This window comes from Melozone crissalis, unplaced genomic scaffold (genome assembly GCF_028551555.1).
Source record: "Melozone crissalis strain CALT ecotype California unplaced genomic scaffold, PUWL_Pcris_2 ptg000081l_1, whole genome shotgun sequence".
Classification (NCBI taxonomy): Eukaryota; Metazoa; Chordata; class Aves; order Passeriformes; family Passerellidae; genus Melozone; species Melozone crissalis.
The window spans coordinates 5,089,363-5,116,264 of NW_026535858.1; the positions used below are offsets into that span (position 1 = coordinate 5,089,363).

At 44.3% G+C, this 26,902-nt stretch overlaps 1 protein-coding gene across 2 annotated transcripts in view; it reads left to right on the plus strand.

Annotated features, from left to right (window-relative positions):
• The first annotated feature begins 14,894 nt into the window (after window positions 1-14,894).
• Window positions 14,895-26,902, plus strand: part of RTN4 (reticulon 4) — a 40,443-nt gene continuing 28,435 nt past the window's right edge. Inside the window, exon 1 of one of the 2 annotated variants that reach the window (XM_054290378.1) lies at window positions 14,895-15,446. In XM_054290378.1, coding sequence (XP_054146353.1) covers window positions 14,996-15,446 — 451 coding nt within the window. In that variant the 5' untranslated portion in view covers window positions 14,895-14,995. The remainder of the gene's footprint in view (window positions 15,447-26,902) is intronic. The other variant, XM_054290379.1, reaches the window with a different exon arrangement.

The window sequence follows — 26,902 nt, forward strand, 5'->3', positions numbered from 1 at the left end:
AATACACTTTCTAAAATGTGCTTTGAGAAAGGACGTATCACTTGCTAACCATTGAGAAGAAATTTACAGGAGTGAAAAAACATTGGGTTTATGTAGGCTGAGGGACAAAATCTAAATTTGTCAGACTTGTCTGTGTCCCTGCATTTGACTTGTCATGCTACAGGTGTTTAGGGAAATGGAGATTAATTTTTTAACTGACTACATTTGAAAGGAAACTTACTGTCAATGTTGTGGACCAAATAAAATCTGGTCTCAGTGCTTACACTCCTGTGATTTCAGTTGAAGTGCTTATGGTAAATCAGGTTTGGGCTTGACTATCAACCAAATTAAAGTCTTGCTGTGATCAAGCAAATTTCTACTGAGGTTCCAGTCATTCCAACAAATTTCAGACCACGTCACCCACTGGCCTGGTTTTTACATAATGGGATATTAGCATAGATTTTGGTCTTTGGATACCTGGGAACACTCAAATATATTCTGTCATTTGCCCAAAATCTTGAGCCAAGTCTTCCATGTTAAATAATTATATCTGAATGAAATTATAAACTCAGATTAGTACTTTACACTGCTGAGTAAGTTTCACCAATTTAGTATGGAAATGTGTTAGATTGTGTAAGATTTCCTGCTGCAACACCTCTCTTACTGAAACCTTTCCTACCAGAGCAAATACACTGACTCAGGTAAGAACACTCATTTTTTTCCCTGAACCATGGCAGTGTAGCCATTCAGAGATGTGCCCCAGGTCTTGTAATTTCTATTTTCTAACTGCAGTATAACATCAAGGGCTACAGCAGCATCTTTGTGTGCCAGGCTGGAGCTCACTTTGCGTGCCCAGCACTAGAAATGCGTGGCTGATAAGCTGATGCACTTTTTATCTACTTTGGAGCCTGACTGACATCTCCAAACACTGTTGTATCTAAACAGCTTGAATATGTGACCTCATTCCTTAAATACCATCACTTGAACAGCTCTTGTTGCTAAAATAAAAGCAGTGTTGATTCTGTGTTGTGAAACTCCCCCAGCCCCTCTGACAGGCGCAAACCAAGCCACACCTCCTTTTACTATGATTAAAAAGTTCATTTGTCACCGTTCCAGGGTACCTGCAGCATGCAGGGTTTGTCACTCTCTTCCTGTTAACCTGTGACTGGCACAGAAATTCAGGCACATGGAAAAGGACTGGGGGCAGTTCCCAGGGAAAATGATCCCAGAAAGGTGAAGTGGCTTCCTTTTGTTTTCTTAGGCTGACAAGTAGTTTAACTACTCTCTAAACTGAGGGAAGGTTGGAGTTGAGCCAAGCTTTCCAGAAAAAAGAGGCCAGGATCAGCTTTCCCCTTTGCTGCTGGTTTTTAATTCTCAGAAACAAGCCCTCTGCATTGCAGGCCTGTGGCAGTGCTTTGTTAAATATAACTGGAGTTTTGGAAACACAAGCTATGCCCACACCATTCAAACACAACCACATGTCTGTCTGCAAACAGTGTCTGTTAAAAAAAAATCTCAGAATTTTCATCTCTGAAGACCATTTCTGTGGGAGAGTTGAGGTGCACATCCTCTGCAAAGTAAATTTAAAACAGTTATTTTTTAAATAACCTCATACTTATTTCTTAATCCTTAAACAGACTTTTTAGTTTGGTGCTGAAAATCTCCAAAGAGAAGTCACTACTTTTAATATTTTCATCCGGTGATAGGAACTGCCATCAGGGTTACTGTCTGTCTGTCACCTGTTTCTTAAAGCTCAGTATTGTTTTGGTGAGGGAGGAGTGACTGAGAGTGACAGCTGCAATTTGTATTTGAATTTACAGCAACCAGATTCAACATTTACTTAGAAATAAAGGACTTCCACGTAGCTTTGGGCACCAAACCTGCATTTTGGGGGAAAAAGGTTAAAAACTCTTAGGTAGCAGGTGGTCACAGCAGGTTGGGCATGTCTGCAGGGAAAGGCAGCCAGTGCTGCTGAGTGCCCATTGCCTGGCACTCCTGGGACCTGCTGGTGCCCAGGGAGGCCTCAGCCAGCCCAAGTTTGGCACTGGGAGGGTGAGGGAGTCTCTGCTGCAGGGACAGCGCTCAGTGGTGACTGCACAGGCTCCAAGGGTCAAGAGGAAGCACCTTGGGGCCAATATTGAATGTGCCTGGCAACCAGGGTAACCAAGGCTCTGAGGGAGTTATGTGCTTACTCTGCCTGCTGCCAACAAAACTCCTGCCAACATCTTTTTGTGGCAGCAGAAGTCTATTAATTCTGCATGCATACACAGCAGAGAGGGGCTGACATCACGCTGGCCTCAATGGGACAAAACACAGACATGGGGAAGGGCAGGCACATCCCAAAGTGGCAGGGAAGTGGATTGGCAATGTTCCCAACAAGCAAGGAGCAGCATTGCACTCCCAGGAAGGCACTGGCTGTGTGCTGGTCCCTGGGGCTGAGAAGGAGCACTGAAATGTTGTAAAGGGAACACAGTTTGAGGATATTTAGACAACACAGGCATTTTCTCTGCTCGTACTGCAATAATTTGCAGACTCCTTAACACTCTGCTTACAGAGGACTCAGGTGCACTGACGGTGCACAGAAGTGGCAGATGGAATCCTGGTAATGATTTTTAATTACATCTCTGTGATACTTGGCATATGAATGAAATTTAGGCTTCCTGATGGTTTTATTAGATCCGTAAGTGAAAAATTTACAGACTGAAGGAAAGAGCTGAAAATGGGGCTGTGAGGAGATTCATAATGAGTGATTTAATGAAGTAGTTAAATCCACTGTAGAACACAAATTGTTTTTAATTGGAAACGTTAGACAGTTTAATCTTTCTATCAAATGTTCAGAGGAAATCAAACACCCTGTTGTATAAAAAGCAGCTGGGACACAGGGAGAATGGCCCTTATATCAGTGCTCTGAAGAGGTCAATGACAATTTTAATTGATGCTATTTCAGTTCTTGTGGTATGGTGGTAACTAGAATAGAAATATCTGAACTGCTTGTTCTTAGAAATGTGTAGACTTTATCCAGGAGAATTTTCAGCTTAGAATCAAGTGCAAAGATTTGATCAAATCTGCAAATACAAAAAAATGGGTGCAGTTAAAGATCATTTTGTGAGTACACTCCATTCCGTTTATTTCTGAAAAATACATGGGGTGGCAACATTCACTTATTTTCAAAGACACAGTTAGCAGTGTGGCCAGATATTATTAAAAATGCATCTAGTCTTACAGTTCTAGAAAAAAGTTTCTAAACAATTGCTTTTAAACCTTTTCTTGATTTTTTTTTTTTTGTAACTTTGCAAAGCCCTTTTTATGCTTCTTTCTTTGTCAGCCTGAGAGCACAGCATGGTCCTACTAAATCCATCTCTTTGGTGTCAGTGTTGCATACCATCCCAAATAGAAACGAAACGAGTGGGAATATGGGCTCAAGTTGGAATAATAGCTGCATTCCCAGCTTGGTTTTGCTTTTTTCACATACACAGAGAAAGATTACTGGGTCCATTAGAGACAACAACAGGAAACAGAATGTAACTAATTTTGAAGGTAGAGTATTTCTAAAGTTTATCTGTCAAGAGACCTACATTCATTCATTCCTTTAAAAAAAGAAGAAGAAATCTCTGCTCTTTTGGTCTTTGCTATGGGCTGAAAGATTTAGTAGGGCACTGGGAGGTGGTTTTTGGTTCTGCACTAAACATGTGGAAGATGGGCTTTGAGTCTGGGACACAGAGGGGGTTTGTATCAGACTTAGCTTGGAGTGTTGCTCACCTGCTGGTTCTGTGCTCTCCGTGGAGCCCACGTTTCTGTGGGGGGTTTGTATCAGACTTAGCTTCAGTGTTGCTCACCTGCTGGTTCTGTGCTCTCCATGGAGCCCGTGTTTCTGTGGGTCACCTCAGACAGCTCCAGCCTGAGTGCAGCCAGCCAGGGCAGAGGGGCTCCACTGCAGCAGCCTGGACCCAAACAAGCTGGGCCTCATGCAATAGCTCATTGCTGAAGCAGCTTGCATCTGATTTTAGTGACAATATTAATAATATGAACTCTCTATAGAGCTAATCTTTAGCCAGGCTGTAAAGATTAAGGGTTGCTTCCCTTTTCCCAGAAGCAAATACGCCTTTGCATGGTTCCACACATTTCTGGAGTTATCTTTGTGGGGTTATCTTGAACGTGTTTATCAACCCTCATTAAGCTGTAAAGCTGTGCTGTGCATTCTTAGGAGGAGGTTGTTCTCCTTCCACTGCAGAGCTGTGCAGAAAAGCTCCCTCTGGAGAAGCAGGAGGGAGGTGATTTCTGTGCCCTGCTTCATGCCCAGAGCGTGGACCCTAATCCACAGCTCCAGCCACTGCAGCTTCCCATCAGTCCTTGTGGGACTTCAAACCCTTGTGAGCACTGGGGATTGTGTCAGTACTGGGGACTGTGTTGGGGCAACACCAACTTGCTGTGTGTCCTTTGTCCCCTGCTAGCTGACTTCGTGCTGCTTTCCCAGACTCTTGTTATTTTGGCTCACTTGTGTTTCTCCCTCGGTCCCAGCAGTCCCTGGGTTTGTGGCTGAGCTGTCACTTCTGTACACACTCAGAAGTAGAAATGCTGAGCTGAGCAGCTGCATCTCTTCAACTGTGCATTTCCAGGTCTGAACACTTTGTTTTTTCTCCCCAGTTCCATTGTGCTTTCAAGGTTCTAGGTGTAATCCTTCCAAACAGCATTAATCACATTAAAGGTTTAATGATAGTAATGGTTTTGCTTATTACTGTTATTATACATTCAAATGTCTTTTCAGCTTTTATTTGTGGGTGGGGCTTTTTGCTTGATAGTTGATTGGGGTTGCATTCTTAGTCTACAAGAAATTTAATCTGAGTGATATTCATAAATGCAGAGACTCAAATTTGTTATTTTTCAATAAATGAAGGCGTGGCTGTTTCAGAGTATTGTCTCAGGGTAGCACCTTCCTATTTTGATATCTTTGTACAACTGGAACAAGCAGAATGGAAGGTCAGGCTATGAAGTTAGTGCTGGCCATACAGAGAGCAGTGTAACAACTATCTCTTGATTTATTTTGCACCAGATTTTAGTTCTCTTGCCTTCAGATACCCATAAGCAACTCCTTTTTACTGTAGTAATACTTAATACACATCCCTGAGAGAAAAATTGGTCCTCAGAAATAAATTTTGAATTAAAAGGTGAGTAGAGAAAATATAGACTTAATTGTATACCTAAAATAACAGAACTGACTCAAACTGTAGATACATTCAGTGCAGCAAGGGAACCTGAAATTAGAACTTTTTTCTTTTGTTTTCTGCCTCATCGGTTTCTCTGCTTGGAGCGAGGGCTTTATGCCCTTTTCTTTCTTCTGTCTTCTTTTCAAATAAAACTGAATCAAACTATTAATACATTCAGTACAGCAAGGTAACCTGAAATTACACTTTTCACTGTTTCTTTGCCTCATCTATTTTTGTGCTAGAGAAGGGGATTTCTTGTCCTTTCCCTTTTGTCTTCATCTGTTACAATTTCTATATATTAGGCTCATGATTAATTTCGCTCTTTTCTCCTAACCCTCTCATGTCTGGCCACAGGCCACTTTTCCAAAACCCCAGGGATGCAGATTCCATTTTGTTCTGCTTTCTTCTTTCTCCACCTGCTGCTGGCTGGCTCTGCTTGGCTTGTCCTCCCATCCCAAGCTTGCTCAGAACCAGCACAGCTCCCATGCACAGCTCCCATGCACAGCTCCCATGTGCAGCTCCCTTGCACAGCTTCCATCCAGAGCTTCCATCCCCATCTTCCATCCAGAGCTTCCATCCACAGTTTCCACCCGCAGCTTCCATCCACAACTTCCCACCTTCCCCCTTGGCCACTTCATTCTCTCTCCCATGTAGCCATTGCTCGGGAGCCCCAACAGTCCCAGCTCCAGGGCTGGTTGCTCTGCCCGAGATAATGACTTTATTCAGGCACAAGGGCAGGAGCTGCCAGCCATTCTCCATGCTGGCTCTGTTAGGTGGCAGGATTTCTGGGAGAGCAGCACACAGCTCATGGCAAGGCCAGAGTTTCTGTGTGGCAGCACTGAGAACACAAATACACGCAGCAATCGTGTGGGCTCCTTATCCAGGTATTGCCAAAGCCCAAACCCGTCTATCCTGTCCAAGCCCATGTGATGTTGCCCCGGGTGACACAGCTACAAACACATTTACCCCACACATCTGTGTGCTGCCAAGGCTCAGAGAGGGTTTTAGACCAAACCAGTCCTGTGCTGACATGACACAGAGCAAATGACAATGAAATTGCTCTTTGTGTCGTGCCATTCACTTCATGGGCAGAACTCCTTCAGACTCCTCTGAAGTTTGCCGGTGTGAGTGTCCAGGTTGGGCAGTGCTCCCAGCTGGGTGCCTGCTCTGGCTGCCCAGTGGGGAGAAATCTGATTGGAGCCGATTTGAAAAAGCCCCTGGTGGCCGGAGGTATTTATAGCCCAGCACAGCGTCAGGGGCTGCCTTGGCACCGCGGGCTCGTGGTGCTGCACTCGGTAAATCACAGATTATGGGGGCTTTGCCTTAGGAGCTTACAGCTGAGGAGGGCTCACAGGAGTGTGTGCCAGAGCACAGAGTGCCTGCTATGGAGCTAACCTAGTGCTATGGGATGTTCTTTGATTTTCTCAATGCTTGTCTATCTTTCCTTACTTGTTCTAGACCTGCCTTGCAAATCCAAGCAAATCCCAAACATTCAAGAGAAAACAACTACCCAAGAATGGGAAGTGGAAAAGCTGACTGCTCTTTTTCCACTGACCCCTTTGGTTTGTTGTTGCCTCAGTTTTCCAAAACACCCCTACGCAGCACATCTTTCATCCACCTGTTGTATTGAGCTCTGTGAACTGTGTGTGGGAGGAATTGACTTCATAATGTGCCAATGTTGTGTAACACTGAGCCTTGGTATTGACTGGGGAGCCTGAGCACTCCAGAGGGTAAACTGAACCCAATTGGTGTCCAACAGCCAGCCTGATAGATTTGGCTTTTTGGTTCACATTTTGGATATCCGTCCGTCCATCCATCCGTCCATCCATCCATCCATCCATCCATCCATCCATCCATCTATGCCACACACAACTATAAACGCAAAAAGACTGAAGGAATATCTATAATTTTAACTAAAATTTCTAATGAGAAAGGAAAAAAAAAATCCCTAACACAATGTGTTAACACTTACATATTAGCAGGCATGCAATAAAAATTTAAATATCATCCAGTTGCCATAAAATGATCTAAAACTGAACCAATGTATCATATGCTGTGTATTTATGTGGTGGCACCTGATTTCATTGTCAAAGCGGTTTAAATAGCTCTTGCTATTTCTGAAAAATATGAGTGATGACACCCCCTGCTATTTTTAGGAATAATATGTTTGTCTTTATTTAGTTGCACTTAGATGGATGCTATATGGAGGAGTAAGAATTACCCAGCCCTGGGCTGTTTTAGTCTGGGGGAACTGAAGTTACTGGTTTGTGATGGTGCCAGTGCTGATCTTTGTGTTCTGTGGGTCACCAGCTGGAGCTCTGGTCCATTTTGGAATCTCTTTTTGTCTGCTCCCAGCTGCCTTCCCTCTTATCCCATGGTGGGATGCATAAATTACTTTTACAAGTTCAACATTCTGGAGCAGTCATAGAAGTGGATTTTAAAGGGGGAAAAAATCCTCAGATGAGGGAAGAGAAGCTGATTCTCCCAAGGTAGTAACTATCACTCATCTCATGGCAAAGCCAGGATGGAATATTTCACTTACTTAATATAGAAAGCACCTCCTTTGTGTGCCTTACAATTGTTCTTTTTCTTACACTCTTGAAGAAAAAGAAAGGATCCTTGCTTCAAAGAAGAATTCAGTGCAACAATTGAACATCAGTATGAACTTCCAGGCTATAAGAAAAGCTAAACCAGGTCAGATGAGCAGAACAGGAGGAAAGTGGTGATTGGCTGCAAGTGGACTGAACCTGAGGATTCTGGGAGACAAGAGTAGAAGGTAAATGTGGCACTTCCATAAGTACTGCAAAACACCACAGGAGTGATCAGAGGCACATTTGACCATCATATCAGCTACATGAGCACCCTGAAATAGCAGGAAACTGCCTAAATGTAATCTGGGATCAGCAGTTATTGAGCAAAATTGAGGAGTTTTTAGATGTAACTAATAGGGGCTAGAAGGTTGTCTTCTCACCATCCTAGGAATCCCAATCATTAGGCCTTTGTTTTGAGTCTGCTTTTTTACTAGGATAAAAACCCACAAAACAGTTTACTAGGATTACCTACAAAACAGTTCTACACTGTAGGAAATACAGTGTGCTAAAAGAACAAATAAAATTGACATGAACTCAGTGGCAGCCTCAAAGGGATCACACATCTGTGTGCCTTGTTCCCCCTCCAGATGACTCCTCCTCCAGTCTAGGTAAAACCTGCTGCTGGTGTAGAGTCCAAAAGCTGCTCAGGACGACTGGCTTTACAGCCCACTGCAGAGCTGAAGAATTATATGATTATATGATTTACATTTCTCTGGAAGTGAATGTTGATCTTGAAACAACTTGTTCTAGTGAAAGGTATCCCTGCCCATGGAATATGGGGGTGAGGGGAGAGAAATGAAATGGTCTTAACATCCCTTCCAGCCCAAAACATTTCATGATTCCATGATCTTATTCTTGTAAGCAACTGTCATTTACGAGAACCCTGTTGAATCAATTTAGCAGGATAAGTCTTGTAGAAAGAGTGCTACTCAAAATTCTGTTTTTATTTTCAAAAACTTCAAGTGAGTAAAATTGAATGAGAAACAAATAACACACAACTAGCTGCCTTTAAAGCCAAACTGATTGGGTTTTCTTTCAATTTACCCAGGCATTTCTCCCCAGGATATGGTCAAGTTATTTCCAGGCCCATATGTTAAAACTTACACTGTTTAGCAACCTGATTCTACCTGATGGAATAAATCCAATAGATCTTAGCTAACAGCCTGTGCTGAAGTAATCATTTGAGCAGATGTTACATGTCATTCAAGTAGTTAGCTGAAATATGTTAGTTTTTCACCAGACACAATGAGAAGAGTAAAAACTATATTTGCACTGAAAAAGAAGCATTGAAAATAGTTTAGAGTAAGGGATACCTGCCAAACATCATGCTCTAGAAATCTGAAGAACTTTAGTTTTCTTCAGGGACTAAAGTAGCCCTGTGCCACTTCTTTTCCATGTGCTGTTTTCTCAGTATCTTTTCCTTTCATTTCTGCTCCTTTTTACAGGATATATCAGAAAGACTTTAGCCCACAGGATTCCTTTTATTCCCTTGCCAACACTGGTTGCACTTAGGTAGTCCTTCACCACTGGCATGACTCACCTAAAATACATCCCTATCTACACCAGTCAGAACCTAGTTCCAAACCAGTAAAACAAGCAAATTCAAGTTTCCTATAGCCCCAGGTCTTAAACTGTTTGCATCTCTATCCTGGAATATCTTCAGTCGTTCTCACACCCCTCATCCTCCTTTTTGGTTTTGTCATCTGGGTAAATGACAGACAGGCAGGCTTGTAAAAACTACTTATGTATACACCAGAGGAATGGGGAACCACCAGCTTCTCCTGCTCCCTCTGCTCATCAGCTCTCTCTAATTTAGCCAGCTCCTGGTTTCTATAAAACTATCAGGAGTTCAATATCCTTGAATCCTCTGCCACTGCCATGGTTAACTGAAATTGCCCAAAGTATTCAAAAGCTGGCATATTTTATCTGGGGAAAGGTGAGGGAGGTAAAGGGCTTCAGTGTATGGCCAGCTGGATGTGATACTGAGAAAGCAGGGAAGTCATGTTGGGCATTTCTTAGCTGTCCTATCTTTGTCTGACCCAGATAAAAGGAAGAGCTCCCTAAATACTCTAAGAAAGCAGCCTCAGTCCTGGTGGTGTTTCCAAAGCTGCCCTACATTCCATCCCCAGAGGTCAGAAATGCTCTGTGGCCCCAAGCACCACCAGGTCCCAGCTGAAGGCTCCAGCTGCTGGAGCTGCTAAAGGCATTTGCAAGGGACAGGTTGTTAAGAAGTGAGCAAAGTTCTGGAAAATAGCAGCTCTTCCTTTCAAATGTGAGTTCAGATCAATGTGCTGCTCCCTCTGCACACTTTGCCTGTATAGTTAAGTTTTTAATTCCAATGGTGATGCCATCAGCCTTGTCTACAATAATGGTGAAAATGTTGCCCCCATCAGTCTGTTTGTTTTCTCCTTGGGCACATTTGGCAGCCAAGGGAGTAACCCTGAATGTTGGTTACCAGGCTGTTTCTTTCCCAAGTGGGTCAATATCAATGCTGAGAAAGAGCAAAAATTGATCTCTAATACAAATTATATACACTTTTCCCTTTACAGAGCAAACCAGCTTAAATTCCAATTTATTATAACTGTAATAAATCCCCAAGTTCTAAAAAAGCCTTAAAAATGTACATAAAATGCCATGATTTTAGAGTGCTCGTTCTTGCTCTTGTAAGTTCCAGTCACTGAGTGAGTGGAATCACTAGCTCAGTACCTAGAGCCAGAATGTGGAGGAGATTTAAAAAAAAATTAGGAGTGGGGAACATGAATTAGAAAAAGTAGTTAATACTCTCTGGAACTCTTTGTTAATAGAGAATGGATTTTTTTTTTTTGTCTAGGTCCAATGGAACTGATGGTCCTTATGTTCCTCAAGAGTGAGAGGTATTATGGCCAAATTGGTAAGTGAATAATTTAATTGTATTTCTTAAAAGTGTGAGGGGCTGACAAGGAGTAACATTAAACTTAATGTGGGGAATTACATATATTCTGAGAATTAGAACATTCTGGGGGTGTCAGTAAGACATAAGATTAATGTATTGTCCTTTAAGTAAGACCAAAGGGGTTCTTTCCAAGAAAAAGAGTAATCAAAATAAATTCCCATTACCAGTGGATTCCTGTGCAGCTTTAGTGGGGTGAGTTTTTCATGTCATAGTTTCATTTGCTGGAGAGCATTGCCATTGTTTTCAGACCAAATTCCCATTAGCACTGAATTCCTGTGCAGCTTAGTGAGGTGAGTTTTTCATGAGTCTCATTTGCTGGAGAGCACTGTCACTGTTTTGGTTCCCTTCAAATGTTATGTATTTTATTGATGAACAAATGTGTCCTTTCTCACTGTTGTAACATCATTTTAATGGCACTCATCACCTTTGGTCCCTCTGAATGACAGCTTACAGAGACCAAAAAGACCTAAAAGTAGGAATTTAGAGCTACAGCTAATGGCAGCTTTTCACTGGTGGCATTTGGTGTCTTTTGGAGCTGTCCTGGAACTGCTTTGTTGATGCAGGTGGATGGGCTCAGCACCTGGCTGGCTGAAGGGAGTTCTGCAGGGTGTGGTGTGACAGGGCTGAATCAGAGTATATTGATATGGGTAGTGGGACATTTACTGTAGAAATGGGTGGGTTTGATTCCAATCAAACAATTCCAGAATTAGAAGTACCTGGAACACTAAGGAATATAACAGGTTAGAGAAGTTATCACCAAGAAAATGTTATTTATAGCAGAGGACAAGGAAGGCCCCATAGAAGATTCTGATAAAGCCCAGCCTGGCTCAGTTACCATCAAGAGATGGAAATCCCTTTGTTCTATTGTTTTCACACTTTTCCCCCTCCATATGCTGCATTTGTATTAATAAACTAAGCAGTGATTTTGTCACAATATGTCACTGCTGATCTTGAAAAGAAGTACAGCAGGTGTTCAAGTGAAGACAAACCTGTGAGGCAAATCTGCTTGATTCAGCACAGCATAATCTGAAAACAAAGAATTGCAGAGTTTTATCCTTCAGAGATAAAGACATTATGTCTGAAACCTGGGAGATTGTCCTTAAAGCTTTAAGGGAGGGACAGAAATCCGGCCACCCTCACAATTTTAAATCCATCCTTTAAAATCTCTCTCTGAGACCAAATGTGGGGTTATTCCTGTTGGATCCTGCTGTGCAGTGACAGTACTGCATTTGTGCTATCACCATTGTTATCTTAGTCCATGATCTGCTGTGATATCATATTACTTCTGTGGGAGATAAAGCAGAAGGTCAGAGTGGACTGACAAAACCCCACCAGGACATAACCACTGGCAGCACTGCTGTGCAAATTCAGAAACATCCCCACTGGGGTTTCTCTCATGGAATGCTTTCCTTCCTAACTCTGCTATAAGAAAACACTCATGAAAACTAAGTTTTAAGTAAAATAAATTGCTGAATATCTGCAAAATACTCCTACTTGTTGTCAATCTTCCTAGCAGAATTGTAGAATACTTTTCTAAGAGCTAAAACCTGGCGTGTTTTGCAATAGTTTCAGTACTACAGAGCTCTGTTTTCCCCTTGCTTGTTAATTTGACTTGCTCAGGGAAAATGGAACTCCCTTCCTGTTTCCCCCCAAGACCTTTAGTCACTTCCTGTCTCTAAATAAAAACTCCTTTCATTTGTTCTTAATTGATGATAGATACTCTTCCAAGTATTCTGATAAAATCAGCCAAATTATATATAGATTTTTTTCCTTCTTGTACATGACCAAAAATCCCCCTAGTTAAAAATGTCAGCACCGTGTCTATCTATACTCAGAATCTGACAATTTTTTAAAGGTACCTTGTTGCCTCAGGTTATATTATAATGGGATTTTAAAAATCCATTTTCTTGTTTAACCAAGAGATGCAAACCATAGATTTGCTGGTGAAATTATAAAGACCTTATTCAATCAAAGTATTTTATTTGCTGTGCCTCCATTCTGCTGCTGCTGCAGCATCCTTTATATCATTGTAAAAGGGGCTGACTTGGAAAGATAAATGGATAATTTGTCAATGAACAGCCAAAATCTTAGGGGCAAAGAATGGCATTTAAAGACATCATAGGCTGTCAAGGGTTTATTCACATTTCTCTCCATCAGAATTACAATGCTGCCCTCACTGTATTTATAAAAATACTTTGCACATTTGTTTTGGTAATTTCTGGTAGTGATAGGGACATTTCTGAAAAAAAACCCTCTCATCTGGAATTTCCTGTGCCTGATCTGAGCCTGGATTGGGTGCAGGGAAAGGCTGCTTGGAGGAGCAGGGGGAAGGGTGACAGCACAGCTTCTCCAGTGTTAGCTTTGCAAAGCAAGGGCTGGCAAAATGCATTCTTATTAATTGAAATTCAGAGAAAATATCAATTTAAAGGGAAAAGTGGTAAGAGAATATACCTTGGCCTTGAAAAAATTAGGACTGGAAGTTGGAAGGTCTCTTGTTATTTAGAAAAGGGGGGTATCTTAGAATGGCCTTCCCAATACTAATAGCAGCAACAAAAATCTCTTCCCTCTGCAGCTGCCCCTCAGTGCCTCAGTGTGCTCAGTGCTCTGAACTGATCCCAGCTGGGAGCTTCTCCTGCTCTGGGCTGGCAGGCACTGCTGGATGGGACAGCCCAGGGAACCTCCATCCCTGATCCACTGCACCTTTCCTGGCATTTCCCTTGTGCCATGTGAGCTGCTTCTCTTCCTTGACTCCTCCTGTCTCACTGAACTGGCAGCTGCTTGCTCTGAGTGTTTCCATGAACTAATCTTTTATACAGGAGGATAAATCATCTGTGGGTTAAAAACCCATCATAATGTTGGAGTGGTGTTAAATATAGAATTATAAGGCCTTTTGGTCTTATTGAGGCAGCTGTGTGGGTGGAAATTGCATCCAAATAGAAGCTATTTTAGTTAAATTAAGTGTTGCCCTAAGGGCTTTGGCCAATGTTCCATCTCTGAGCAGAAAGCTGGAGACCACACCAGAGTCTAACATGAGGCAGGTGCCAACTTTTCTTCTGCTCTCCCTCTCCTCTTTCCATTCCTTTTTTTCCCCTTTCCTCTTGCCTTAAATTTTTTTTTCCTTCCCTCTTTTCTTTTTCCTCTTTCCTTCCTCTTATTCCTTTTTCCTTTCATTTTTCCTCTTTCCTTCCCTTTTCCTTTTATTTTTTCCTATTTCCTTCCTTTTTCCTTTATTTTTTCCTATTCCCTTCCTTTTTCCCTCTTTCCTTTTTCCTTTCCCCTCTTTCCTCCCTTTTTCTCCTTTCATTTTTCCTTTCCTTCCTTTTCCCTCTTTTCCTCTTCCCTTCCCTTTCTCCTTTCATTTTTCTTTTCCTTTCCATTCTTTCCCTCAGAAGTTGTACAATTTACATTCATACTCTAAAGAGATGATGAGATCTGTTCATGGGGCTGCCTTACACCAGCACGGGTGGTTAAACAGGTTTATCTCTTCTGACAATGTCTCCTCTCTGTTTTTTTTTCAGACACGGGAAGGTTTTTGCATCATGTTTTGGTTAAAACTTCCATTCCCATCGGAGGAAGGAGCTGGCTGGCTCCGCTTCCCGCCCCAGGGGGATGGATGTGCCTGCGGTGATCGGCGCGGTGCCCAGGGAGCAGGATCGGGATCGGGACCGGGTCGGCGCCTCACTGTTCCCGGCCCCGCAGTGCGGCGGCACCCGGGATGGCCCGGGATCCTTCGGTCACATCCAGGGTGAGAGAGGCCGGGCTGGGGCGGATCGGTGCCCTGCGCCATCCGGGAGCCCAGCCATCCCCTGCTCTTTCTGGAAATCGCTGAGGGTTTCTGGCCGCTGTTTAAAATAACAAAAAAAGAGAATGACACTACTCCTGCAGAGGAGAGCGGTGAATCACGCCGTGCGCTCCCGGGCTGTCTGTCACGGGGGGATGGAGGGGCCCCGGGCCGTGCCCCGTCCCCTTTGCCGCCCCACCCGCGTTCTCCGCGCTGAACTTTACCCGACTTCTCAGCCCCTGTCCGCCGGCCCTTGGGCCCGCCCATCTGATGCATATTCATGAAGGGCCACGCCCGAGCCCGCCCTCCATTGGCTGCTCCTCTCTCTCTCCCGCTCCCATTGGCTGGGGCCGCCGCCGCTCCGGGCGCTGGGCGGGGCGGGCGCGCCCGCGCCTCCCGGGCGGTGACTCACAGGGCGTGGAGTGCGGGTCCCGCAGCGGCGGCGGCAGCGCAGCCCGCGCCTCCCCCCGCTCCCGCACTACTCATTGTTCCGCCCGCTCCAGGCACCATGGACGAGCTGGACCAGTCGCCCCTGGTCTCCTCCTCCTCCGGGCCAGCCCGGCCGCAGCAGCCACAGTTTAACTACCAGTTCGTGCTCGACGACGAGAAGGAGGAGGAAGAAGAGGAGGAAGAGGAAGACGAGGACGAAGACTTCGACGAGAAGCTGGAGGTGATGGAGAGGAAGCCTGCCGCGGCTCCCGCCGCAGCCCCGCAGGAGCGGCCGCCACAGCTGCTGGACCTCGGCGAACCCGCCGAGCCGCCCCGCCCCGCTGCTCCGGAGCCGCCGCAGCCCGACTGGAGCCCCCGGGGAGCTGTGTCCTCTTCCTCCTCCTCTGCCACGACGCCGTCCCCCGCGCAGGAGCAGGTCCCGGCCCCCGCCCGGCCCGCGCAGCCCCAGCCGCCCAAGCCCGAGCCTGCTGTTGTCCCCCGGAGCAGAGGGTCCTCCTCCGGCTCAGCTGGTGAGTGCTCCCGCCCCGGGGCCGGGGAGGGCGGCGGCCGGCCGGGGGAGCCTCCACCGAGCCGCTCCGGTCCTCGAGTCCCGCTGCCCCGCCGGGAGGTTCCCTTTGTCTGCCGGCCCTCGGCCGCCTCCTGCGGCACCGCTCCCTCCCCTCAGCCGCGCTCGGGCGCGGCCCCGCTCCCCGCGGCCCCGCCGCAGCTCGTGCTGGAGAAAGGGCTCCCCCTCCCCTTTCTTTCTTTTTTACTTTTCGTTTTTTTTTTCATTATAATTTCTTCTCTTTCCCTCCTCCTCCCCTCTGTGTTATGCTAATGGCGGGAGGGGGAAGCGCCGCCCCGGCCGCCGCCTCGCACATGGGCCGCCCGGGGGCGAGGCCGCCGCCGCCGCCTGGCAACGGCCGCGTCGCGGCGGGAGCGGGGGGCGAGCCCGGGCTACCGGCCGAGGGAAGGGACACCGGCCGTGTCCGGCAAACCGGCGGAGCCCCGCGGGGACGGCCCTGCCCGCGGTACCGGCCGAGTCCCGAGGGAGCGGCCGCGGCGTCCTCGCGGCTCCGGCAGCTTCTCTCCCGGCGCAGAGCTCTCCTCCCCTCGCCGCATTGTCCCAGGCACGGTTCCCCCCGGGCGGCCCGGCACTGCGGGTTTGGGCGTGGGAGAGCGGGGGAGGAGGGAAACATTAGATACTTGTAATCTTACTCATGTTTAACACAGCGCCTGGAGGGAGGGGCGAGGCGAGGGACTGCGGAGCCGCCGGCCCCTCCACCTGGCCGGCACGGCCCTGCGGCCGCAGCCTGCGTGGGGACGCCGCGCCCCGGCCGCGGACTGCGGGGCTGAGCCCCGAGAGGGAGCCGGTGACCCGGGGAGGAATGTGCGGTAGCACAAAGGGAGGCCGGGCTGCTCGCTGCTCTAGGTGTGGCAGTCCTGGAGAGGAATGTCAGCCTCGCGTCCTGGATGGCCGCGGCTCAGCCACGGCTGTCACCTGGGGCTGCTCCGAGGCGTCGCCCCGTAATGTGGGGGTTCGGCGGAGCACGGGGCTGTGGAGCGGAGGGCGTGTCACCCCCAACAATTGCTGGTGCTGCCCGATTGCCAGAGCCCTTCTCAGGTCTAATCCGGGAGCTGACCCGCATGACTAATGCCTTGCATGCGGATTGCGAGTGTGCTTTGGCTCCACTTCCCCTTAATTCAAAGTAAAAGAGCTGACTTGAGGCCACTAGAACAGTGAAAAGGGACGAATTCAAGCGCCTTGAGAGCGTCATGGTGTGTGCTTATCTTCATTGCTGTTGTGGTGTTGGTATGCTGTAAAGATGCAAGATTTCAATGATAACTAAACGCCACAGTATCAGGAGCCATGATACGCAAGATCTAATTAAAAAGGAGCATTTGGAACAATAATTTTTCAAAAGGCCTGTTAAAACCCGAATTTAGGTTTTTTCAGGGCAAGTTTCACAATGCATTTTATTTGCATGTGTGATGGGACTTTATGGTTACTTGTGCTGTTGTCTTTCATGAAGCCTACTTTGTTTTGTTCTTCTGGGAGCTCTCTATGTAGCAATATGCCAAGGAGATGAATTTTTTTTTTTGTTTCCACCATTTGGAGGACAGATGATGACAAAAGCTTGCAACAGACTGAAGAGGAGGGATTCTATATGATGGATGAACAGAATTTTTCCTAGGCGTGTTCTCTGAGTGGAGCTCTGGGTGTTTTAAACAGAACTGAATGGAAGAAATAGGATCTACCAATTCATGTTGCTTTAAAAAGGAGGGATGAAAGCATGGTTTCTGGAAGTGATTTGCTTTTTTTTCCCCTCTCTGACCTCTGAAGGATAAGGCAAAAAGAGCACAGTAATTCCTGAAATAGTTCTGTGTTAGAGACCTAACTGTGAGAATTGCGTAGTACAGCTGAGAAGTGGCATCAAGGAGTTATTTTTATTTGTCAGTGATGATTAATTTAGGGCTCTGAAGTAAGGACTGGCATCTGGGGGAGGCCTGGTTTCCAAAGACAAAGTGTTGTAACACAATGCTCATCTAATGATGAGTTGAAATATTAGAAGCTCTGTACTTGAAACTCCTGGATGAGAGCAAATGATGTTGATAAAAGCATTGCCAGGTTATCTCACGAGTGCTTTGGCCTTCTCAGATGCAGGAGCACTTACTTCCATCACGTTAAATATCCATTTAAACATCAAATATTTGTTAGTTTTGCATTTAGCAGTGGGTGTTAAATCTGTCTGGGTCAAGATTTTTGGCTTGGTTTCAAATGAGTTCACTCTCAGTCATGCTGGAGACTTGAAAATGAATTTGCTGCCTGCAACTGGTGGCGGGGTGGCTATGGCAGGGACAGCCACGTGGCCCTGTGGTTTGCTCTCTGCAGAGTTGTTGTTTCACTTACTTTGAGCTCTGCTGTTTGAATTTTAGGCCTAACTGAAGAATTACGATTCACAGTCTAGAAATTCTGAAAAAAAACCTCTTCATATTTGAAATCTAACGCTTTCATTTATGAGGATTTGAGGCAAATAACTTTGAAATTCTGTTTCCAGGAGGAGGAGAGTCTGGCCTGTAGCAGAGAATAGTAGGGTTTCTTTTATCTGCAACAATTGGCCATGGTGCTGCCTTTTGGCAGTGGAACAATAGCAAAAATGTATTGCCTGCTTGATGGCCCATTGAAATGGATTTTATGTATGTATGGAGGTGTTTTTTTAAAAAGAAAACCTTTGTAGTTGCTTTTAGTTGCACACTTAAGAGTATTCAGTATCATTGTGACATAATTATATATAATGCAAGTCTCTGACAGGGTAAGAGCAGCCTACCCTCTGAAGAGCTAATGTAAATATTTGCAGGAGGAGAAAACAAGCAGGAGCTCTGCAGTCAAACTTGGGTTCTCCTGAATGATTTCTGGGGTTTTGTACTTGCTGTTTTGTGAGTAACAAAAACTACAGTTCTGGTGAGATTACTGCTTAAATCTTCTGATTACCTGAATTTACATAAGGTACAAAAAAAAAAGTCAGAGGTAGTTTTACATGGTCAAAGTAATGCCCCCTTTTTTTGGCTGGCTGCCCACAGTAAGAATAACCATGTACTATGATGATAGATACCACTTTGCCTCTTCAAGCCCCAGATTCTGCAGCAAAAGGAGGCTCATAGATCACTTCTCTGGAAGAGACTGGTGTGTTTGGAGTTAAGCTGCACTTACCAGAAGGCTGAACATGAAATCCACCAGACTGGCCCTAGGCCAGCATGCAGAGAGAATAAAGATGTTTCCTCGTTTGTCTGCTGCCTTCAGCTGACCTGGGTTAAATACATATGCAAACGTTGTGGAGGGCCAGTTTATTAATTAGTCTTGCTTTTCCACGTGATTATGTAGGATTTTTCCTTGAATTCATCCATGCTGAGGAGAGGTGTCAGGAAGGTTTGGCAGCCAGTGTCATGCAGAGGTCAGCAGAGCTGCCTGGAGCTGTCCCTGGCCAGGCTGAGCCCCAGCTGCAGGAGGTGCTGAATAAATGCAGATCTATACTTGCTCTGCTCAGCCCAGTGAGAACCTTTTACCCTGCTCATCCTGCATTTGCATTTGATCCAAATTCTAAAGCAGCATATCTGCTCCTCACATTTCTTTCTGTTGTGCTGCTGTGTCTGCATGGATTCCTTCAGAGGAGTTGTGTGCATTTTAAGCACAGGATGCAGCATGACTTGGAAAAAACAGAGTTGCCCTTGAATGCTGTCACTGCTGACTTTCATTTGCACCCTTCTTTTATTAAAATATGTACCCACTGATCTTCAGTGTTTCTCTGAGGTGCAAGACATTTTCTCTTCCCAAGGATAGTCAGCAAAGCTCTAAGGGAGGTGTTCATAACCTGGGTTATCTAACTTAGAACGTGATTTAAAAAAATCAGCAATTTTACTGCTATAGTAAACCTTCATTTTCACATTTCACGTTCCCATCTTGGTGAGTTCAACAAAGGATCATTTTATTTATTCAGTTTTATTCATTGTCATGTGCAGTGTGTAGCACTGGGACCTGTAACTGAGCTGGTGGAAGAGTTTCAGAAGCCCAGCAGCCCTGACTTCTGTAAGCAGGAGTGTGTGCAAGGACAGTCCTGCCCAGTTTGGTGTGTTTGCTTTGTGTGTGTGTCCCTGGACTCACTTTCCAGGATAAAACCACACAGCTTCCACCTACCCTGTAATGATGTGGCCCTCAGGGAAGTTTTGAATTGCACTGGGAGTTTTCCCCTTGGAGATGAAATCCTCCAAACCACAGTTTGGGAGGCAGTGAAGAGCTGTTGTTTGTTTGCCCTCCTTCCCCTCCTCCCAGCCTGTGCTTAGGGAAGTTTCCAGCATGGCTATGGAGTGAGTGGCCATTGCCTTGTTGCATCACCACTGGTGGCCACAGAACCTCATTCTTATCTCACAGATAACCACAAACATCACACTTGTGGAAGCTGAGGGGAGTTTTCAGGATTCCCAGTCAGAGGTTTTCTCAAAGTTGTTGGGAAAGCAGATGTTGTATTCATTTTGCTTTCTCCAGTGTCCAGAATTTTGGAGACCACTCAGTCCAAGAGCCTGGCTGCTTAGAAGGAGCCATTTGGGCATCAGTTTTCTTACCCCTGGAGCTCAGTTCCCATCCTGCTGGAATTCTGGGGGGCTCTGGTGGTGGCCACACAGTTCTGAGGGGATTTTGAGGGTTTGCTTGCCTGTTTCCATGTCCATTCTGCCACACCCAGCTGCTTGATGGCTCTCCTGTGATCCTGGCCTTTGTGTGCTGGGAAGGAACAAAGGGTGGGTAACCTTCAACTGGAGCTCTTGGTGTGCTGGAGTTAATTTCTTTATTTTCTGTTAATATTTTGACAAAAGCTTCTTTTTATTTGTTCTGACTGGTTTCTATAGTAACTATGAAACTCAGATAGAAAAATTAGCAAAGGATAGTTCAATCTGAAAATGTCCTTTGGGTACTAGTTTGGAGGCAAGGAAGCAGTTCTTGGTCTTTTATTGGCTAGAAAATGGAAAGCAACTTGGAGCTTGCAGGTAAATTATCTTAAGATATTCAGAAATGCTTATACATGAAGTAGGAGGAAAATTGTGTAACTCTCAAGCTGCTTTAGAAATGAAAGGGAAAAAAAAAAGAGCTATTATTGCCAAGTAAAAATAGTAAACTGTGAGACCTCAGAAGAAAAGTAATGTTTTAATGCAGTTTTTAAAAAATTTCTTTGTTTATGATCTAAAATAGAAATGGCTCCTGTGTATGCTTTGGAAACACTGCATATTTCCTACTTATTCTGCAGCCTCAGTTTTTAAGGCAGTACAGGACAGCCAGAACTGAGATCCTGCTCTCCAGACAGATGACATGCCTGGTGGATGGCTTTTCTAATTGGCCTTTCTATCAATAAGAACTATTACAACAGCAATAAAATAATGGCCTTATTAATATTCACAAGGTCTGAGAAAATCAAATTATCTCAGTAGAATGTTTTTTATCTTTCAAATGGAAATAATCAATCTGCTGCCAACTGTAGCTGTCAAAATATGATGATTTTAAGTTAGGTTAGATTTTATGTTTTTAAATTACTAATTTTCTCCATGATTTTAATGGTTTTATCTCAATTTGTTGCTTTCTGATGAATAAAGAAAAAATACTTTTAATTTTATCTCCCTTCTCAATGTAGAAGTGTTGGGAATACCAGTTTAACCTCTGTGGTTTTGCTGGGAGACTGGCTTTGTGTCTGAAACACTCCCAGCTTCTACTGGCAGCTTTTTAATGAGCAGGGCAATCATGTCATCAGCTCCATCAGCTAGGGAGAATATGTTAGTTAAGATGTCTTAAATGAGACACAAGACTGAGATAAATATAAACTTTCCTGTTGCCAGTTAAAATGTTCTCAGTCTGTCAAAATCCTCCTGCTTATCCAGCCAGCACTGGTTGGTGACAGTTTTCCTTGAACCCTGCTCTCCCCTTTTCTGACAGGAGAGAAAATTCCTTCATGCCCGTCTCTGTGTCCCCTGTGTGTGGCAGGAGAGCAGTGCCAAGGAAAAACAGACGAGGGAGACGTGTGAGGCCTTGCAGAGCAGCCTGGGGCTCTGAGCAGAGAGGAACAAGGGAGGAGAAAAATGGCACTGGTGGCACAGAGGCTCCTTCTGTGTGGGCTTCAGCCAGGACTGCTCAGAGAGATGGAGTTAAAGGGCTTTAAACCCAAGGCTTCCTTTAAGGATCACAATGATGGACAAGAAAATTGCGTTTCCCTGTGTATTTAAAAAACCAAATGGTTGGGCAAAACCTCTATTGACCAAAATCTACTGTTGATACCTGATCCCCTCGGGAGTCAGGAGGACACAACACTCTGAATCTTCATATTGCTGTTCCCCTTTAATTAAAAGATATTCTACAGATACTGATGGCTACACCAAGTCCATGTTCTTACTCTCTATATCTCATCCATCAGACATGTTATGCACCTTTTTTTTTTAATTTTGCAGACTGTAAGCACTTGTATCAGAGATGGGTTTAAAATGATTTAAACCCAAGGCTTCCTTTAAAGATCACACTGATAGATAAGAAAATTGGGGTTTCCCTGTGTGTTCTGTTTTGAATGACATAAAAATGAAATTATTGGGCAAAGCCTGTATTGACCAAAATCTATTGTAGTGCTGTTGATACCTGATCCCCTTGGGAATCAGGAGGACATCATCACTCTGAATCTTCACATTGCTGTTCCCCTTTAACCAAAAGATATTCTACAGATACTGATGGCTACTGAGTCCATGTTCTTACTCTATATCTCATCCATCAGACATCTTATGCACCATTGTTTTTATTTTGCAGACTGTAAGCTCTTGTGTCAGAGGCTTGTCACACAAGGTAATGTGTTGGGAAGAGATGCCAAAAGAAATCAGTAGCATCTCATCTCTATTCTTTAAAGATTATTTTAGCTAATAAATACATTCTTCTGCAATGATAAGGTTGCTCATCTAAATACTGCCTAATTTGTTTAATTGTGGGGAAAGCAGGGAAAAATCCATCTGTACAAATCAGTGAAAGGGAATCTTATGATTGGTATAATCTCTAAAATTAAATTGGATAATGTCTGCATAATGATAGGATTTGCATGGCTCTTTAGCCCTCCTGCCTTTGAATAAGTTCTGATGTAATTACTCCATTTTTCTGCTTTGTGGCACTGCCAGAACTCAAATTTCTTTTTGCTATTTCAATTTTGGGTTATAGTGTCTGGGTCTTAAGGAAGAGTTACTTAGTTTTTAGAGGAATTATCTAGGTTTTTTTGGTTACAAGTGTTGCCAAAGACTGAGTACTTGGCTAGATTCTTTCTTTCTGCTTCTTTTTAATCAAACACGTTGAAACAGTATAAATTGATGTCTGTAAAGGCTGAATTTGGGAATGCTCATGTTTTAGATGGTTCTAAATTAAGGTTTTGCTTTGCTATTATTTGATTTCTATATTAAATATAGCTGTGATTGTGGAGTGGGTATTTCAGGCCATCAGAGGGGCTGTGAACAGCTGGGGTTAATTGTGGACACCTGACTTCAGTAAAGGAGGGTTTGCCCACCACCTGATGCTAATTTGGGTAATAAAGCAGAATTTCTGTGCTTGGAGCTGGTGCCTTGCAGGGGGAAGGTGCAGCCGAGGTGTGTGGTACTGAGCTGTGCCATTTACTCCTCCCTGAGCTTTGGGAGGAGAACAGAACAGCAGCAGAACAGTTTTGTCTTTGTTCCTGGGAGGATTTCACTTCCTCGTGGTGAGCTCCTGTGGATTGCTGGGCAGGGAAAGGTATGTGCATCCTGTTTGTGGGGATTCTGTGTGCTCTTGGTCTGAGAGGAGTGAAAAGTTTCTTTGGAGCTGAACTCTGAGACTTTTTTTGCTGTTTGTTTAGTTTTGCTAACAAAAGATGTCTGATAAAATCCTGTCCTTGCTGTGAGGGGATGAGGGGTGACACTCGGTGGATGAGGGAATTTAGCAGAAAGTGGCATTAGGGAACCACTCCCTGAAATGCTTTGGGTCCTGTCCCTGGTTTTACTGACCAAAATGGTTACAAGAGTGAGGTGAGAACGGTGGCTGTGACTGAAGTGTTTAATGGCCTTTTAGAAACATCGTGGTGGTGAGTTCTAAATGGGAATTGTAACAGGGAACGCTGTGACAGAGCCAGGATTAATGTCCCTTCCTTGTGTCCCTCTGTCCATGCTTTGGTTGGCACTTGGGTGTTGCAAGGGACTGGAATTGCCTTTCTTTTCACTAAATAGCTGCTCAAAAGGAGAAGAAATGCCCACAGCTCGCCTCTGTCCCGGTGCTTTACAGGGACACCTTGCCTCAAGTGGAGCTATTTTAAAAGAGGAGAAGCTGTGAAATTGGACCGTGTAAAAATGATATTGAAAAAATTGGACCATGTAAAAATGATATTGAAAAAAAACTTACATAAACCAGTTTGATTATAGATTTCTGCTTAGACAAAAAGCAAGTGTTATTTGCTGGAAACCTGTTTGCAGAAACAGACTTTTTAAAATGCTTGTTTGAACTTGTTTTCTTCATGCACTTCAAATGGTGCAGCCCAACTCTCCCTGCAGGTGCTGCATGATTCCACTTCGCACTAATTGCCATGCAGGGTTGGAATGACCTACAGCTGGGTTTGTTAATGATCAAAGGCCTGGTTCCTTTTGTGATCCCAGCTGTGATGCCCTCATGGTATCCAAAATGGAGCTCCATTTTCCTCTCTAAGTCTTCAACAACTCCCATCCTCTGTAGCAGATTCCACACTTTCCTCTCAACTTCCAAATAGTTTCCTAAACTGGAAACTTTTCTTTAAAAACTTAGACCTGGAACTAAAAAGAGCCAAATGAGAAAAACTAATGATTTGCTGTGACTCTGCAGCCTGATCTAATGATGTGAAAAGTTGCTATTAATAGTTAATGTTCTTCATCTTGAATGGTTTAAATGTTTGGTGAAATCCCGTATTTAGAACAATCACATCATAACAGGAGATGAATTTAAATGGAGTTTGTGTAGGCAGCTACTTTTCTCAGGAAATTCTTGTGAAGTTGTGTGCCCTTGTTTTGTACTGCAGTAGGAAATTAGGCATCTGAGAACTTGAAATAATTAACTTTTAAATGGCCACATGTGTTGCTAAACAGCTTGAGCTAGAAATGCTGCTGGGGCAGCCTCCACTGTGGGCACATGAGCAAATTGGTTTGCATTGAAGGAACAATTTCTCTTTCATATCTGCCCTGGAGGGCTTGCTGCAAATGGAACTTTTCCATGACTTGTGAGTCGTGTCACAGATGCCATTCCTTGGAGTATTAATTTCCCCCTGTTTTCCTTTATTGTTAAATATTTATGTTAACAGGAGAGGCCTTTCACAATGTCCCACTGTGGGAGGTCTGTAAGGCAAAAGCAGTCCCTGGCCTGTTAGTTTGGTGTCTTGCTCATTTCCTAGGCTTGCAAAGGTGAAATGGATTCTCAGACTCCTTTTTGCTCATTTTGTTTTAAGACTAGCAGGCATTTTCCAGCAATCTACTCCAGGAAGTGGTTTTGGAGCTCTGGAGGCTGAAACTGCCACCGAGCAGCCGAATGCAGGCTCCTGCCCAGGCTGCACTGGGCAGCAGGTGAGGCTGGCTCAGTGTTTCTGTGGGTTCTGTCTGTTCCAATGCTGAGCTCACACACAAATGAAGCAGAACAATAAAACTGTGTGAGCACAGTTCTGCTGCTGACTGGAAGGAGGCACCTGGAGCAGAGGGAAGGGTCCTTCCCTTACACAAATCCAGTGAGGAGGGACAGGAATTGTTCTGGCTCACTCCTTATTTTCTCTCTGAAGTCCTCTGCTTTCCTTTGGCAAGTATGTTTCTTGGGAAGAAAAAAGGCTCTTTTCTCATAAATTGCTTTACGTGGAATTGTCAGTTTACTTACTTAATTTTAAACATTTTTCTCTGAAAATATTTGCAGATATCTTTCATTAGTTGTGTGAGAGATCTCCATTTATTTTTCTACTTTTTATCTGAGATTTTGGTATTTAATGTTAAGTTTTATGCTGGTAATGTCAGCATCTTGTAACATCAGCAGTTAGTGGGAAATCAGCAAAAATGAAAATGAGGGTTTAAAATTACACATCTTTGTCACGCTGGTGTCAGGTTCTTTATTTTTAAACAACACTGAAATCTGATTCTCATTGAAGGACGTTGTGTTTTAGCTGAAATCATAATGCAGTTTTAAAATATGACACTTCATGCTAATGAAAGAAGCAACAGGGCTATTTGTGGGTGATTTGTTTTTTGGTTTTGGGTTTTTTTTTTTAGGGAATATTTAATTTGCATAAATCCAAGGTAAAATTTACAGAATGTTTCTGGTTAAAACCAGGCATGCAGTCAGGCTGAGTCTCTTAAGTTCTCTCTAAGAGCCATCAATTGGAGTGCTTCAGTAACTCCTATAAAGTGGCACCACTCATAAATAAGAGGTCAGCCTCTCTCTTGGCTGCAATGCTGAAAGTACTAACTTGCACCATTATGAATTTTTGGCTGAAAAACTTAGAGTAAGAACTCTTTTCATGGGGATTGTGTTCATTTTGAGGTCTCATTCTTCTGTGTTTCATGTAACAAAATGTGTCTTCTGCTGGAAGTGTTAACTGAGCAGTTCATCTTACTGAAGGAGTTTTAGTTAGGATTTGTAAAAAATTGTGATTTGTTTTTAGTTATGATTTGTAAGAAGATCACTTAGATTTGTTTTCTATATATATTTGGGTGAAGCTTTTTGTAGTGAAAATCACTTTGTATGTCAGTTGTGGTGTTTTGAATATCTACTTCTGCTTGACAATATTGTTGCTCAGAGCTTGATGTGTTCAGAAGTTTTTTTACTTGGTTCTGTTGTGTTGCTTGTTTGGGTGGTTTGGGTTTTTTTGCCTTTTTTTTTTTTTTTTTTTTTTTTTGTCACCTAATTTCTGCCATTGAGATGCAAATAGGAGAAGCCACCGCTGGTGATGGATCCTAGAAGTGTCCTACTTACCCACAGAGCTGTGTTCTGAGAGGTTTCTACCTGCACATGGGAGGTGGGGATGCTCCAGCAGTGTCACTGCTGGGAACAATCCCTTTCACCATGTCACTTCAATTGCCCTCTGCAGAGAGCTGTGCTCCAGTCAGCACCGAGGCTGATGGGGACTTGTCCTACTCCATTTTCCCTGCTTGCCTGGAGGTGTTACACAGGGCCCACAAGGGCAGCAAAAATCCCTTCTATCTTTTTCCTCTGAGCAGGAAAAATGCCTTTCTGATGTGGGTGGAGGGAGTGGGTGGTTCTCCTTGGCTGGTTAGGAAACACTGCTTTTATGTAATCTCTTTTCACACTCCAGCCATGTGTGGAAAATAAAGTTTGGGTGTGGACATAATATCTTTCCATTAAAAGAACCTGGGAATTCAGTGGCTGGCATAGGGATTTTATGGGGCTGTGTTGGGTAAATGGAAGCCACACCTCAGGAGGAGTTTTTGCCCT